Here is a 17,206-nt window from a genome sequence, read left to right as displayed (position 1 = left end):
ATGATGGTTAGAGCAAAGTTTTGTAGTTAATATCTGAATTTGTACCTAGCCCCAGAATTTAATAGTTTAAAATTGTACATTATTAACAGATTTGTCACAGAGAGAAGTTTTTATTTCATAGGTTATGTTTGGAGGTGAAAGTATAATAAGTTAGGCTAACAACTTAGCCTAGGCTCTACCATGTATTGATTCAAATTGCTAACTATTGTATTGGATGTTTGTTATAACAGCATATGATCAACACAGCACAATTACTAGTACAGTATTAATAGGAACAATAAAATTCTTTTTGTGCCTGTTGCTTATAAAACTACATATCAAATGAAAATGTAAAATATTTATGGCATTGAATTAATGCAGACCATCCTTTATTTACATTAGAGAAGTACCAGAAATCAATCCTGACAATATGAATTAATTTAATAGCTGAATTCATTGGAAAGCTATTACTGAGTGATGAACCTAAATGCTGCAATTGAATCAGGCAAAGAAACACGTAGGGAACTTTACAGAACTAAGAATAATTTAAAATATTTAAAAACATTCTTGCAGTGTCTTTCTGAACTATCTTTCATTTGATAACATAGAACATATTTCTCTCCAGTTGGCAATTTGTTCAAAGCAAAGTAACATGGAATGGATAATAGCATTATAAAATCAGGAATAAGATTTTACTTCCATTCAATACTTTTGAAATCATAAGTTCGGTTTGATGAAACATTTTCCTAAAGTATTCAGCGATTATTAGCTTGAAAATATTTAATTTATTAATTCACTGTAATCACAAAAGATAAAAAAGAAAATGCAAGTGTAGTGTGTCCTTTTAAAAAATATTTTTATATGTTATATGTTTTTACTCATCTTTCATCCTGTTGTGTTATTAGGTTCTATCATTCTCCAATTCTACAACTTCAATATAGCAAAATGTATATACAAACATTATGAAAGAAGTTCTATCGAACATGTTCCATTGCTTTGCTTCTGACATATCTAACTAGGAACTTAATTTATGACTTTGAAGTTGCATTTGCTTTGTATATTCCTGAAAAATACAAAGGAACCTAAGTGAAGAAGAAATGTTTAGTAGGAATGAGCTAGTGGTTGTAGAATATATTCATGTTTTATTGTCTCCTCTCATAGACTATGAGCACTGCAGGGACAGAGCCAGGCCACTATTTCCCACACATTGCCTGGAATGTTTTCTGTGAAAACATTATATTGATAAATGAAGGAATGAATTAAAAAAAAGTATAAAAATGATTTTAGATAAAATATAAACATTAATGCACAAGAAATTCATATTAAAATTTCTTGTAGACAACCATTTGATAAAAGTATATCGGCTTCAGTTGATTAAATATAATTAGAAACAATCCATTATAATGGTATGGTAAATAAATCTATGAGTGTTTGTTCCCCTGCCTTCACAAAAGTCATGTGGCCAAAAGAAAAAGATGAGTCAGTTATGACATAAGCAACAAAATCAGTGTAGGACAAAAAATAGATCTGAGTGGATTCACTGACTGCAGGGAGAGCAAATGTGCATTCTATAACTGAACATCCTGAGAATATAATTCTACTGACCTTCTGAAGGATTATGTCAACACTGAGTTTTAGGTATATCTAAGAGAAGACCTTTGTAATCATTGTGTCAATCCATTAAATCCTCTTGCCCCAAGAAAACTAAGTAAAGAAAGCATAATACCTTAACAATGTATATTTAAGAAAGTCTGACCTAATTTTTGAGTCTACATCAATCTCTTACCTCACTTTAATGCAAGAAGTTACTTTCAATTATTATATTCAGTATTTTCAAAATCATGAATCATATTTTTGTTTTCATCATTATAACTTACAGTCGTATAAGAGTTGTATACAGTTGTATTCTATTATCTTTCACTTAGAGTCCCTGAGTCTAAAACACAAAATCCTAAGAAAATGAGCTGATATTGCTTAGACTAGCATGTTAATGAAGAAGCCCTTCATTATAAAGGGCAAAAGCTCATTATTTTAACTACTTTAGGGTTATCATGGTGACTAACCAAAGAATTACTCATAAAACTTCAGGAATCAAAATCAGGTATCTTGAACCTAAAATATTTAGGTTATATTAGACACGACTAATATGGAATAATCAAAGTCAAGTTAAAAAGAAATTGAATGCATTTTTTAAATTCAGAAGTCTCTTTTTCTCTTACTTTTCACTTTACATTACACAACTTTCCAATTGGCTTTGTGGAATGGATCACTATTATTTAAGAATGAACAGAGCACCTGTATTTTCTGAAAATAGAGGTATATTTTTTTTGACAACTCAAATTCAGCAATGATGGAAACATGAAACAATATGGTTTACAAGTATAACATAGCTGAGTTTTCTTTATTTAATGCTTCAAAACATGAAATACTTGAGAAATTTATGACTCACTTGCAATTAATTTCTTTTTTTTAAAGATTTATTTTATTTATTTATGTATACAAGAGCTGGGGTGTAGGCCAGAGGTGTGGGGGGTGAGATGATTCACCAGAGACAGAGTGGGGAACAGAACAGATGAACTGACTGAAATACACTGCTGAGGGGAGTAGCAGGTGAGATAGGAGAGGTCTGCTGCAACATTTGGGTCAGCTCCCTGGCCAGAGATAGAACTCATACTGCAGTGGCAGCTGATAGCATCAAAGTGCTGAGACTTAACCCCTTGTGCCACCAGGGAGGACTGCAATTAATTTCTTTAACTCCTTATTCCTGACAAATCAAGAAACTAAGCCAGGCATGAAAGATGATATAATTCTTTCACCACAGTTGAACTAAAAGCCTTTTCCTTTGTTAGTGATTTCTAATCATGTGTTTTATCAATACAGTACCTTATAACTTACCAAGAGACTATACCCAGATTCACAACCTGTACACTTCCCAAAAATCGATGAGGAAAATATTTTATACATAAAATACTAACTTCTTTAAGCAGTTGAAAAAAACCCAAGTTCAAAGAGATCTATGTGATCATGTAAAGTGACAAGATTTATAAATGGCAGGCCCAGAACTCTCAGTCTGGAAATTCTAAAAAGTCATTCGTTTTTTTCCCATTAAACCACAGTAATTGTGTCTCTTTTTACCCAGAAGGCAAAATCATCACCAATTACTAAACCACTTATTACTGCTCTACAATGTGATTCACCATTATTAATCTGGCAATGCAAATGATCTCCCGCTTACAGTTAAATAGCAAATGCTCTACAACCCCAAACTAATTGGGTGAGTCACCATTTACTTACTGTGATTAAAAGTGATACATATGGATAGGTAAATTCTGGCAACACTCACCTCTTTTTGGCGGTACTTAATGGCCAGTTTCAGTCTAGCAAGATCATTTCCACTTTGCTCTTCTATGAGACTATTGTCATCTCGGTAATTAAGAATGATTTCCAGTTCTCTGGAACTTCTTGTCTGATCCAGAAGGTCTTTAGCAAATTGTTTGCACTGTCGTGACAGCTCCTCATACTCTGACTTAAATTCATTTTCCACCTTGCTCAGTTCTTGAAGCTCCCAACTTAACTGAAATGCAGTAAGAAAAGGGTCTTCACTTGACAGTGCAATGAGAGAAGGGCTGGCCAAGGCCTTGTAGATGTTGAGTCTGGAGCGTGAGTGGCGGAGGCTGTCCACGTCTGAACTAGAGACGCATTCCACACAGTTACAACGAACCTCATGGGGTCTGGGGACCGAGACTCCTTTCTGAACTAAAAGTTTAATTATCTCGTAATTATTTGTATGGGCTGCCAAAATGATTGGAGTAATATCCGGAGTGAATTCAGAGAACTGCTTGTCAAGGAGTATGGGAGGCACCTAAAAAAGAAGAAAGCAGAGGTGTTATAAATATTTAGGCTTTTATTCAAGTCTGTGAATTTCAAACATCAAGTTATAGTGATGATGAACAAGGTTCATAAATCTCTTGCCAAAAGATTTCCTCCCAAGGACATGAGAAAATTAGAGGGAAAATAACTTTCTTATAAAGACACATACTTCTTTCTTTAATCAGAATTATCACATTTTATGAAATTTTTTTAAAGATTTATTTATTTTTATACAATAACTGGGGTATAGGCTAGAGGTGAGGGAGGGTGAAAGGATTTACCAGAGACAGAATGGGGAGAACAGGCAGACCATGGACCAAAGTACACTGCTGAGGGGAGCACCGTGTGGGTATCTCCCTGGCAGCCGGAATCAAAGTGGCCCTGCAGAAGCTGCAGACAGCTTCACAGCAGTGCCCTCAACCCACTGTGCCACCGGGGAGGCCCCAAAATTTTTATGAAATCTTGAAATAGGTGGCTAGGAAACTATAAGAGTTTTTCTTGCTCCTAACAACTTATTTTCTGATGAAAATCTGTGCTTTTTTCCCAGAAATGTTGACTCCCAAGATAATCAAGAAACACACTAAAAAATAACTAATAATTAGTTTTAAAAACAAGCTTTTCCTCTGCAAAAGAAGTTTGAATTTCTCAATCAGTTTCTTTCTTCCTTTGTATTTTATATTCTACATTCCTAACATCCATCCTGTGATCTGTGATTTAAGGTGGCAGCAGAATATAAGAGGGCAGGGCGAGCCTCAGGCATTGTGTTTTCATCTCTCCATTTAGGGAGAGAGAAATAGGTAGCACCGCTAGCTAGCATCATTGTTTTATTAGAAATAAATAAATGCTTCCCAGTGAATCAGATCATCAGTGTGTTTTTGGACAATCTCCTTGGGAATACTCCAGGAATTATAATTCATGATGAAAATAATTCAACAGCACTATTTAGCAAGCATCTCCTAGATCCATTAACCCTCACCATCTATCAGTCATGTTTTATGGACCTGTTGTCTCAGTATTCTTTGAACCCAGCTCCACCTGTCTGCCCATAAGACTGTATTGCCATATACTCCATTGCTTTACAGATTTTGCTTTAAAATTTTTCATCCTGGCAAGAAGTCATAGTGACATCTATGAAAATAAAATTTACATAAGGACAAGCTAAATGAACATGGCAGAAAAAATGGTAATGACACATGTCACATTAAAATAGGCTTCTGGTAAGATATGAAGGGAACCACAACAGAATCAAAAGGAAAACATACATGTAGCGAGAAAGGAAACTAAGATGAAATTTCAGTTATACTACTTTTTTCTTTTTATTTTGTTGTTTAATCAGTGGTTTCACCCAATTTATTAAATTAGCATTATTCATTTTTTTGAATGGGTCGCCTGGATATACAGTGTCATACAATATTCAAAAGTATATAAAGTTAGAGGTAAGACAAACCCTTTAACTTCAATTACCAGTTTCATTTTTTTTCACTTAGAATTCATTTCATTTCCTGAAAGAGCCCTTTTTTAATTTTTAAATTTTATTTTATGTATTTTTCATCATTTTCATTTTTACACAATGTATGCATTTTCATCTTGGTTATATTCCCCATACAATTCCCACCCCCAATATTTTGACCATAATTCCTCCTCCCCTGCACCCCATAGTGTGTCTCTGGTTTATAGTTGCTTATTGATTTTGATTTTTACTTTATTATAATTAGTCTTTTTCCTGGTCCCTTACTTAGGTTTTCTAAATTCCTGCTATGACTGAGACCATCTGGTATTTTTCTTTTTCTTTCTGGCTTATTTCACTGAGCATGATCCATTCCAGCTCCATCCATGTTGCTGCAAACTGCATGTGTTTATCTTTTTTGATTGCTGAGTAATATTCCATTGTGTATATGTTCCACATCTTCTTGAGCCAGTCTTCTATTTTTGGGCATTTGGGTTGTTTCCATAGCTTAGCTATTGTAAATAGTGCTGCTATAAGCATAGGGGTGAAGGTGCCCTTTTAAATTAACATTAATTGAAAATTTAATTAAACATTTATTACAAAGAAAAATTACAATAATCAAAAGTAAATCAGATATAATCTTAAGTATAATTTAAGTTTTTTCCCAATGGTAAACAGGAAAAAAAGTAAGTAAAGTTCCTATAATAAATATATATATATATATTTAAGTGACAGATACAATTTAAAGGGGTTTTCTGGATTCAGCATAATGTCATTCAAGATTTCTATACTTTTAAAAAGTCCACAATTTTGAATTTATTAATCATAAAATGCAAGACTTTTTAGGAAATTTTATTTAAAAAATTATATGACCATGCTGAAAAACATACATTTTTTTCAGAAAAATGCCAGAGTGATAGTTTTTTCTTCATTAGGTATAGATCTGGATAAATTATTGATTGAATTATGAATAAGTACACCAAGAATGTTGTTTATGTGCTTAATACTTAATAAAGCAGTGAATTTACATTCTTTCAAATACATGAGTATCTCCAATTTCAACTTTTATAAGGCACATCATTTTTGAAAAAATTTTAAATGGAACCATTTTATAGTACCACCATTGATCAATAGCTATTTTAAAAATATGTAATGTAATCATTTTAGAGTTTCCTCTTACTTTAAAATCTATTCTAAGTTCAACAATAAATCATGTGCTGTCATTACCATTAACTGTCTGATAGCCAACTGGTCATGGATGACCAGACATGTTTGATCAGACCTTACGTATCCTCCACTCAGGAATCTGCTGGACTCTGAACAGCCAGCTGACCAGGCTAAAGATCAGTGTTTAGGTCCCAGAGGGCAGACCTCTCCCATGCCATTAAAAAAAACAACAACACTTAAAAATAATGACCTATTTTTGAGTACTAACTATCAATATATGCCTGAATCAATTATTACATGGTATTTGAAATTTAACAATTTTCTTATTCTGTCATGATTTTTACATTTGTTATCTTGCATTTTTCTGTATGTAAAATCTTGTTTCTTGTCTTCTTTTTATTATTACATATTACTAATAGATCCATGAATTCTTCCTTTATCTTATTCAACATGATTTATTTATTGTCATAATGAATAATTTGAAATTAGTACTGAGATTCAATATAATATACAGTGAATGCAGACATTAATGCACAGTTTGATATCCAAATATGAACACTGTGTGTAATATGGCCAGTCTAAAAATCTAGAAGTGTACCTTTGCCTCAGGAAACTCCTGCCTGTCCCCTCCCAGTCATGACTCTTCTTAGATGTAATCACAAATCTAACTGCTATCATCACAGATTACTTTCACATACCTTATATAAGTGATTGGTCATAGGTGCTTTTTAAAGTCTGGTTCTTTTTTTAACTAACTCTTTGAAATAGGTTCAGAATGTCTGTATTAATAATTTTATTATTTTAATTCTGAATACTTTGATTTATGAATTTAGCAAAATTTATAATTCTGTTATTGGTGACATATGTGTGGTTTCTTATCTGGGATGATTCAGATTATCACTACTATACATATTTGTTGTCCATGTCTGTTGGTATTTTATATACAAATGGAATTACTGAGTCAAATATTTTTGTTAATAATTATATCAGTTTTCGTGCCCACCAAAATTATGCCTGGTATTGCCAGTTATCTAGCAATCAATCTCTATACCTATTTACACCATTCAACTTTCAAGCAATCATTTTGAATTATTTTATTTATTAGTTATTATCAGGGATAGGTGTTGAATTTTGTATAAAACTTGTTCTGCTTTTATGAAAATCATCCTAAAAGTATAGCTAATATTAATAAATTTCTTTTTAAAAAATTTTATTTTATATAATTCTTACATCATTTTTCATTTTTGCATAATGTATGCATTTTCATTTTGGTTATTCCCCATAAAATTGCATCCCCCCTTATTTTGACCCTAATCCTTCCTCTCCCCATGCTCCCCCTCACCCCCATAGTATGTCCCTGGTTTATAGTTGCCTGTTGATTTTGATTTTTACTTTGTATTAATTAGTCTTTTTCCTGGTCCCTTATTTAGGTTTTCTAAATTTCTGCTGTGAGTGAGACCAACCGGTATTTTTCTTTTTCTTTCTGACTCATTTCGCTGAGCATGATCCCTTCTAGCTCCGTCCATGTTGCTGCAAACTGCATGTGTTTATCTTTTTTGATTGCTGAATAATATTCCATTGTGTATATGAACCACATCTTCTTGATCCAGTCATCTATTTTGGGGCTTTTGAGTTGTTCCCATAGCTTAGCTATTGTAAATAGTGCTGTTATAAACATAGGGGTACAGGTGCCCTTTGGAATTAATGATTCTGTGTCATTTGGGTAAATACCTAGGAGTGGAATTGCTAGATCATATGGAAGCTCTGTTAAGTAGGTCCAGAAATCTCCACACAGCTCTCCATAATGGTTGGACCAGTTTGCACTCCCACCAACAGTGCAGGAGAGTTCCTTTTTCTCCACATCCTCGCCAACATTTGTTGTTGCTAGTTTTTTTAATATGTGCCATTCTCACTGGTGTAAGATGGTATCTCATTGTAATTTTGATTTGCATTTCCCTGATCACAAGTGATGTTGAACATTTTTTCATATACCTGTTGGCCATTTGCATTTCCTCTTTGGATTAATTTTTTTTTTAAGATTTATTTATTTATTTATACAAGCGCTGGGTAGAGTCAGAAGCATGGGAGGATGAGAGAATTCACCAGAGCCAGAGGGGAGAGCAGAGCAGGCAGACTGATGAATTACACTGCTGAGGGGAGCAGCCCCGCGGCCAGGTATCAAACTGGCACTGCAGAGGCTGTGGGGCAGCTTCTCAACCCAGCGCTCAACTGCTGTGCCACCAGGGAGGCCCTGGATTAACAAATTTCTTAATACTGAGACATACTGGTTTTCTTGAAATAATTCACACTTGGTCAAATGTGTAATATTTTTGGAGTAACCATGGATGCCCTGCACCTATTGGAGAAAGGGACAAGTGCCCTCCATTCTCCCTCCAGGAAACCATTTGCCAAGTAACTGCCCCAGTGTGACCCACTAATAGTCTCCTGCTGTGCGCCACTTCTGATTCTACCTCAATTTGCTACCAGGACAATGACTGAGAAAGGGGGCAAGATAAGAGCCTAACTGTTTTCACTCAAATGGGAAGTCTCTAACAGATCATTTTCCTCCAGAGTTCCCTTTGATATTAGCAGGAGTTTTGTTTTTGTTTTTAAAGATTTATTTATTTATGCATACAAGAACTGGGGTACAGACCAGAGGGGTGGAGGGTGAGAGGATTCACCAGAGTGGGGAACAGAACAGGCAGATTGACTGAAATACACTGCTGAGGGCCACAGTGGGTGAGACAGGAGAGGTGTGCTGTACCATCTGGGTAGCTCCTTGGCCAGGGATCGAACTCGTGCTGTGGTGGCTGCAGATAGCTTCATAGGTTGTGTCTTAACCCCTTGCACCACCAGGGAGGCCCAGCAGGGTTTTTGTTTTTCAGTTTGCATCAAGAACGGTTTCGCCTTCTTAATCATGGTACTTTTAATTTCTTCACTGATGTTCGCCATTCCTATGCTTTTAGAAAACATATATATACTGGTCACCAACTCAAATAAAATTACACTCAGATTTTCACTCTTGAAGTGTGTCTGTTTGTCATTTCTTTAACCAAATCCCTGACCACCCTGCGCAGTCTCTCAACCCTGAGACGACCTCATCGCTCACTGCTGTGCTGGTCCGCGGCATGGTGCCCGCTGCTTCCCTCAGCAGTGTATTTCTGCCTGTTCTGCTTCCCGCTCTGGCTCTGGTGGTTTCTCTCATCCTCCCATGATTCTGACTATACCCAGTGCTTGTATGAATAAATAAATAAATCTTTAAAAAAAAATCCAAACTATGATTCCTCTTTTTTATAATGCTGTGAAAAGAAATAAATAGTAATAAAATTACTTGAATTTTGAAAGTTCTGTATTGCCTTGTGTGCCATCAATGTCCAGTGTTTCTTTTATGGGTTAGTTATGCAGTTTTTTTTTTCTACTGATTATAAAACAATTAGCTCACTTGACCTTTCTATAAATAATGAGACCAGTTTGTAGATATTGCATTTTCCTAGGAAATTATTCACTTTATCTGCATAGATAAAATAATTTTAAATATGCAGCAGTTTAGGGAGTCTAATGTTCACTTGCTCTTCCTGAAGAATTGATAGAGGATGAGATGATGGTGATCAGAGAAAAAGGCAATTAGTGAACATTAAATGTTTGTAAGAGTTAAGATAGTACCAATAAAAAGATAGGAAAATATACTTTTTAATGTTTTGAAAGGAGAGGAAGGGAGAAGAAAGAGGTTAGAAATAAGACTTTCAACTTAATCAGTTAATAGAAGACTTGAAAAGCAAAAGTCTTTTTTTGAGCAATTATAAAAGGCATTCATATATAAACTATTGTAAATTATAAGAAAAATACAGGTATGAAAATTTCCCATTCTTCTTTACTACTAAAAAATGATTTTTCCAAAATATTATTTTCTTCAGACAATTTCCTATCTCAAAATGCTACTATGGCTTATAATTTATTTGATTCAATAATTCAGTCATACTTTAATTAACAAATATTTATTGAATTTATTGTCTGGCTCTAAAAACTAAGATAAAGGAAAATGAAACAGTCCATCTCATAAAGATAATGGCCATATTTGACAGAAAACTAGACAGCATATTATTTCCCAAGCAAACTGAATCAAGTATATTCTAATTCCACCACCTAACATGTGTCATGTGAAATACACAGAGAAATAAGAAAAATGAATTTTCAATGTCACATCAAATGCTCAATGAATTTTAATAATTCCCCCATTTTTCCAAGTACTTAATGTAATCTTAGGTCACTTTTACTGCTTTACATTTTCTGCTTGAGTTAGAAAAAAATCCAACTGTAAAAATCTGCTATAGACTATAGAACATAATAATTATTTGCTAACTATAACTTTTTTCAGAGTTAATACTGTGCAACATTTTACACTCTGTAACAATTAGCAAATAGTTAACATTAAGAGTAGAAAACTGAAGATTCTAACTATTGCTTTAGAAATGTTCGAACAGCGGCACTGATATTTTTCTGTTTAGCAAAGTGCATAGCAGATTGTGTGTCCCATAATACATTGATTTTGCTGTGTGTGGGTGATTGCAGTTTCCATGAAGTCACAGAATCAGATTTCAGAGCTTTCCAACTAGTATTATCAATTTCAATGGCACATTATCAGCCAATCACAGATGGCTGACAATCACATAGGGTAAAATAGACCTCTTACTTTTTTTTCTCAAGAACTAATCTCTTTCAGGAAAGGCTAAAATAACCTTTCATCCCATTTTTTCTTTAATTGCGTTCTCTGCTTCTACTTTTAGATAGTACCAATGCTAAAACCTTTCATTTATAAGCAAGTGATATTTACTTTCAGCTGCTTTCTTCGGATGGCTAGTATGTTTAGCTCATTCCAGGTATATGCCCCAGATTTATAGATTTGCAGCTACTCAATCAAAATAGAAAGCAATTTCATTGAATATTATCATTAATCAAGTCACATCAAATAGCTTTCATTTGAACATTAAATAATTGATATGAGTAATGTGCAAGGCAAAGTGTTAGGTACTGGTAAAAATGTGGCTTTTGTCTTCAAGGAGCATGAAAGGAATGTAAAAGAAACCTCTCTCAGTCTGTTTCTGTCTCTGTCTTTCTCATACACACACACACAACATCATCATCATCATCATCATCATCATCATCAGTATAATACTTTACAAATGATTTTAGCAAAAGAATCAAATAATTTATTTAAGGGCAATATGAATATAATAAAAGAAAATTAACTTAGAGAGAGACTTTTCTAGGTAGAATAACAAAAGAATGTGAGGAGGAGTTTGCACTTATGCTTGGCTGGAACCAACAATGTAGAAAAGTTATAGGAAATTGACAGCAATAAGAAGAAAATATAACAGATGGATTCATACAAATTTCTTTAGTGTATAGTATAAGTCATAGAGAGATAAATAATTGTAAAATACCTCAGTGGAGATTAGTATGAGATTAGGCAAATTTTGCATTATTTTGTAAATCTTGCTCGAGTCATAAAAGAATTTAACCAGGAGCATAATGAGATAATTCCTAAGTATTAACATTACATATTTTGGTTATTAAATTAAAAATTAGACTGGTTGGAAGCAGATAAAGAAGACTGATAACTACTGCAGACTGAACCAGAGTTATAGCAACAGGAAAGGAAAGGCTGTGTGTACAGTCTGTCAAATAGGCTAGACAGAGAGAGGAGACAGAGAGGAGACAGACAGAGGAGAAAGATTTCAAAACTAAGATGTCAGAGAGGAGAGATCTATGACAGACGCCTTGAGATATCTTTGAGTTCAGATCTCAGTTTCCATAATGTTTACTTGTCTGGGAGGGAAAGCAAAATACAAAAAAACTAAGTCCCATTGCAGGAATTTCTAATGGTACGTTTGCCAGTTTTAGTTCCAAAAGAGTATTTCAATGACCCTTCCCCGGCTCTTCTGACCTTCAGCTAGCCACAAATAAGGGCTTGTAAGAGTGTTTCTCAAGGACTGAGTTTGTAGGAAAGATGAAAGTGCCAACTCAAACCAGGCAAGGAAATGACAACACCAAAGCCATGGAAAGGGTGGCCGAAGCGATGACTCTGAGACTCGTGTGCCATTTGTCACTTGATTACCAACTTTACTATTAAACACTAAGAAATTTAAAGAAGGCTAACATAAGCATTTTGGTCTCAGAAATATTTTGAAAACAAGGAAAATGGTTTTGCTCCCCTTATCATATTCATTTTAAACTAGTCTATTTTCTTTCTCAATCCTGCTCCTTTGCTTTATTCAATATCTCCAATACGCAACCTGCCTTCTTCCCTTTTGTAATTCCACTGTTACAGCTGAAAAGCATATTTTTTTCTGAAGGTACTCAGTAGTATATTGGTTTTAGCAGGAACTTCCTTTTCAAGTTTTTCAAATTTGTGATTTGGTGTATTTATGGACAGAAGCAAATAAATATGAGCATAGCCCTGTAGTTAAAGAGCATATTGTGCTCAATTTTATTTGTTTGTTTTTATTGAACTAGCATTGCATTATAATATCATGTAAGTTTCAACCCAAATGCCCAAAAATAGATGACTGGATTAAGAAGATGTGATAGATAAAATGTATTACACAGGAGAAAAGAAACATCCATAAATGTTACTATATCCATATATAGAGTAACATACATATATATGGATATAGTAACATATGGTTCTATATTAATGCATTCAATAAAAATGAGAGGTGAGTAGATTAATTTTGAAGTAACAATCAACATCAAAATATAAGGTATATATTACAGTAACATGATAGGAAAATAACTCTGATTTCTAATATTGACAAAGACACAGGAACTGCTAGCAAAGCTAATGTTTTCTTCTGTATTCAACACTGAAGGAAATTATGTATTTCGTTCAGAAGCTAATAGGAAAAAAGGGTATAATTTTTCCCATCCTAGTTCACTGATATCCTTGATTTTTTTCCTAGCACAGTCCAAGTTAAGATGTTCTTCAAGTCTGATTAAATTATAACTAGAAGACTCAGATGAGAATTTTAACTGAAAAACACTAACCAGAAGGTTGTTTCCTAGGATAGGCAATTAAAGAATTAGAAAGAGTTTCTGAAAAGAAAAGAAAGTATTATTTTGAAATTAAAAAACATACACTCATCTTTATTCAAAGACAGAATGTTCCATGAATATAAACGTCCTAGACTATTGAGTAAAACAACACACATACACACACACACATGCACACACACACAGAAGGAGAGAAATTTACTTCATGAGGGAAAATTCTAGAAATGTGGGGAAAGATCCATAATACTTAACATTCCAATGAATAATGTTTAAGGTGAAAATAATGAGCACATGGAGAAAGAAAAGAATAAGCAGCAAGGGATGTTTTTTACTATTCTAAGGAAATATTGGTTCTGTAGACTGAGAGGGTACAGCAAGTCTGCGTGTGAAATAAGGCAAACAGCGACATACAACTAGAAACATCCTGGTCAAACTCCAACTACCAAGGTTTATAGAAAGAAGAAAAGTGTACAGTCACCAAATACACAGAATAAGTTACATCAGCAATGGAACTAATGTCAAGCTTCTTATCTGTCCTCATTAAAATATGCAAGGAAATGCAGTTGAATCTACTGACAATTTTCTGTGAAAGAATGTGACTCAAGAACTTACAACTAGTCAAGCTATTCTCTGTTTAGGACAAGAGGAAAACATCAATGGCTATATTAGAATTCAACAGATCTATCATACATATGTCCTCTAGAAAAATAAATTCCAACTCATTGACACAGTTAATGCAAATATGCCTCGAGTCTGATAATACTGATACTAGTGGTAACTCGCATATACAGAACACCATGAAATATTCCCTGTGCTAGGGGCTTTTCACGCCTCATCTTAGTTAATCCGAAAAATCATTTTTGCAAGTAGGTGTTACTATTGTCCTCTTTTTAATAATCAGCAGAACAGGACTTCATTCATCAAATAAAGTAATTAAACTATAGTTAGGAAATCCCACAATGTCCAACATAGAGTAGACTCTCAATTAATAATTGAAAAGCCTAAAATAAGGAGTTTTTATGTGAATGGCTATGTTACAACTCTCCAACAGGATGAAATTAAACCTGCATCCCTCCAGATGGATCTACACAGCACTCATTCTAATTCAAATTTAATAATCAGCAGAACAGGACTTTAATAATCAGCAGAACAGGCTAGCCCATGGTCACACAGAAATCCCCGTGGTCTGACTTTGGAATCTAATTTCTGAATCAATAGTCTGAATGTCTTGAATGGAAGGCAACTGTGAAATCCTGGAAATAACTCAGGCATCAAGAGTAAAAAGATATGCTTAAATTCCGCCTCAACCATTTCAGTTTGTCTGAAAATGACAAAGCCAGTTATCTTCTCTCAATTTTCACTTTCCCATTTCAAAATGTGGACATTAATTCAAGGTATTTCTCATTGTGGAATAAAAACTGGAGAAATGTATATCAAAGTTTCTCAGAGTTAATTCTCAGATGAGTGTGGTGAAGATTAAATGTGAAAGCATTCTGTAATATATGAATCACTAAATAACAGGAAGTAGTGGTTATATGATAAGCCTAAGATTATTAGGAGAAAGGCCAGGAAACTGTCTTACTCAGTTTTGCCATATTTATTTGTTTCTCCTAATGTAAACAGTCTCCCAATTATAGTGCTTGAGTCAGCTGAAACGTAGAAGAATACTTTCTTGTCTGGCCAGTTTTGTAATTGTAGATAGATGTCAAAGTTTGAAATGGGTATATTCTATTACTGAAAATTTAAGCGATATAACTCCTAAAATGACATTTGTGCTGTTATAGATCTACCATGAATGTTATTCGCATCTGGGATAAAGAACAGGAGAAATCTGTTTGAACTCTTAAGAAGACATCAACCAAATGACAATTTTAAATCACCACAGGTTTTGACTAGGTTTAATCACAGTAGAATTAGGGGATTATCACCACTACCAGATATTTTTTTAAATACTATTTTTCTGTACATCTTTTAGAGTGGAGGAGAATCTACTAAGTGATATTTAACTAAAATCTTTTATTTCTTGAAATTGTCTAAACTTCACTGCACAAGAATTACACATTACTTGTAAACAGTGATTCTAGTTTTATTTTCATTTGATGCTGTTTATCATTGTCTCCTTTAAGAAAGTCACCAGAACTACAACTCACAAGGCTTGATTTTTCTCTGGATAGTAGTGTATGGGCTCAAATATTGACTTTCTCACTAATTGTAGCTTTGTAATGTTATTTAACCTCCCACCACCTCAATTTACTCATCTGTAAAGTGATTATAGTCTTTACCTGTCAGGGTATTTTTAAAGATTAAAAATGGTGATGAATAGGGAAGTGTTTTGTACATAACTCTGGTAAAACATAATCTATTATGATTGTTATATTTATCATCATCACTGTGATCATCATTTTCCCTGGTTGCTCTAGCTCAATCTTACTGGGATCCCTTCTGGTCATCTCTTGAATAATATTACTTCCCAGCAATCAAGCTTAAACCCCATGTCCTTTTCATTCCACATATGTGAATTAATGTAGATTTACATAAATGAGTGAAAGTTGATATAATTATGTTAACTTCTCTGGTTTCAGGTTCCAATGAAGTCTCCATATAGTAGAATATATCTTAGTTTTTGTTAAACAAATATTAAGCTTGCCTGAAATTCTCAAGTGACCTGGGACTTGAAGCTATAGGAAATATAGCACTAGACTATGTCTTCAAGGTGGATGGAGCATCAGCGGCAGGAAAATTGGGAGAAATGACATGAATCCTGTCATCTCTATTCACTTTGATTGATGGACACTCAAAATATGGGAATATGGTAATATAAGGAACAAGATCTCACAATCTAATATGTCAATATGTCATTGCATACTGTTTTGAGTAATTAAATTTTTTAAACAAGTCTGTACTATAAATAGAAGTCACTCTAAGAACTTTCCTTGGTCACAGTACCTATTAAACAGAGAAATTAATAAAAAACTTCATATGGATCCTTTTTTGGCAGTGAGGTACAACAGAATTACATCAATAATGTATCTTAATGAAAAAGCATGTTGGTCCAAAATCCAGGATGGGAACCAAAGTGACTTGATTTTAGAATGAATCTGACAAAGTGAAAATATGAAACCAGTATTTCAAGTCAAGAAGACATGAGCAGCTACAGATCAGTGAGGACACAAAGGTAGGGGAGGCTGTGTGAGTGCCTGTTACAATTTGGTTGCCATATGGCATGTGGTTGCAACAGATACCTTTAAAAAAACAGAGGAGGTAAAGCAGAGGAGACAAGTGAGCTTGGCTCATGCACTCTACTTGTGTGGTTTCAAGTATAACACTCAGCACTTTTCCTTTAGAAATAGCAACATTGCCCTTTCTACTTACAGGATCAAGTGACCTTAATCTGACAAAAGTGTTTTGAGAATGTTAGAGTGATTTATAGATATACAGAGGAGAAAATTAATTTAACTTTTATAATATTAAAAATGAAGATATAGAAAATTGTTGCAATTGTGGTCTTTGTTTTTCTGCTATTGGGAAATTAAATTTTAAAGTACTAAAAATATTTTAGATTTAATTTATGAATACTGAAAGAACTTTCCTATTGAGTGTGTTAACTTTCTAAACTTATGACCAATTTATTGATCACTATAATAGTAAAATTAAAGACTTTAAAAAAAACTCTTTATTTATGTCTAAACTCCT

The 17,206-nt window shown here is 33.8% G+C and overlaps 1 protein-coding gene across 6 annotated transcripts in view; it reads right to left on the bottom strand.

The window, feature by feature from the left end:
• TRPC4 (transient receptor potential cation channel subfamily C member 4) overlaps nt 1-17,206 on the bottom strand; it is a gene marked incomplete at both ends in the record, with an annotated part of 138,374 nt that overhangs the window by 101,385 nt on the left and 19,783 nt on the right. For 5 of the 6 annotated variants that reach the window (XM_084235219.1, XM_084235220.1, XM_084235221.1 and 2 more), the window contains one exon: nt 3,323-3,841. The exons of the other annotated variant lie outside the window; for it this stretch is intronic. In XM_084235219.1, the coding sequence (XP_084091345.1) occupies nt 3,323-3,841 (519 nt within the window). The remainder of the gene's footprint in view (nt 1-3,322; nt 3,842-17,206) is intronic. 6 annotated transcript variants of the gene reach the window in all.

The sequence above is a fragment of the Talpa europaea genome (assembly GCF_964194135.1).
Source record: "Talpa europaea genome assembly, chromosome: 6".
Lineage (NCBI taxonomy): Eukaryota > Metazoa > Chordata > Mammalia > Eulipotyphla > Talpidae > Talpa > Talpa europaea.
Note: the sequence above shows the minus strand (reverse complement) of the source record. Positions and strands in the feature narration are given on the sequence as shown.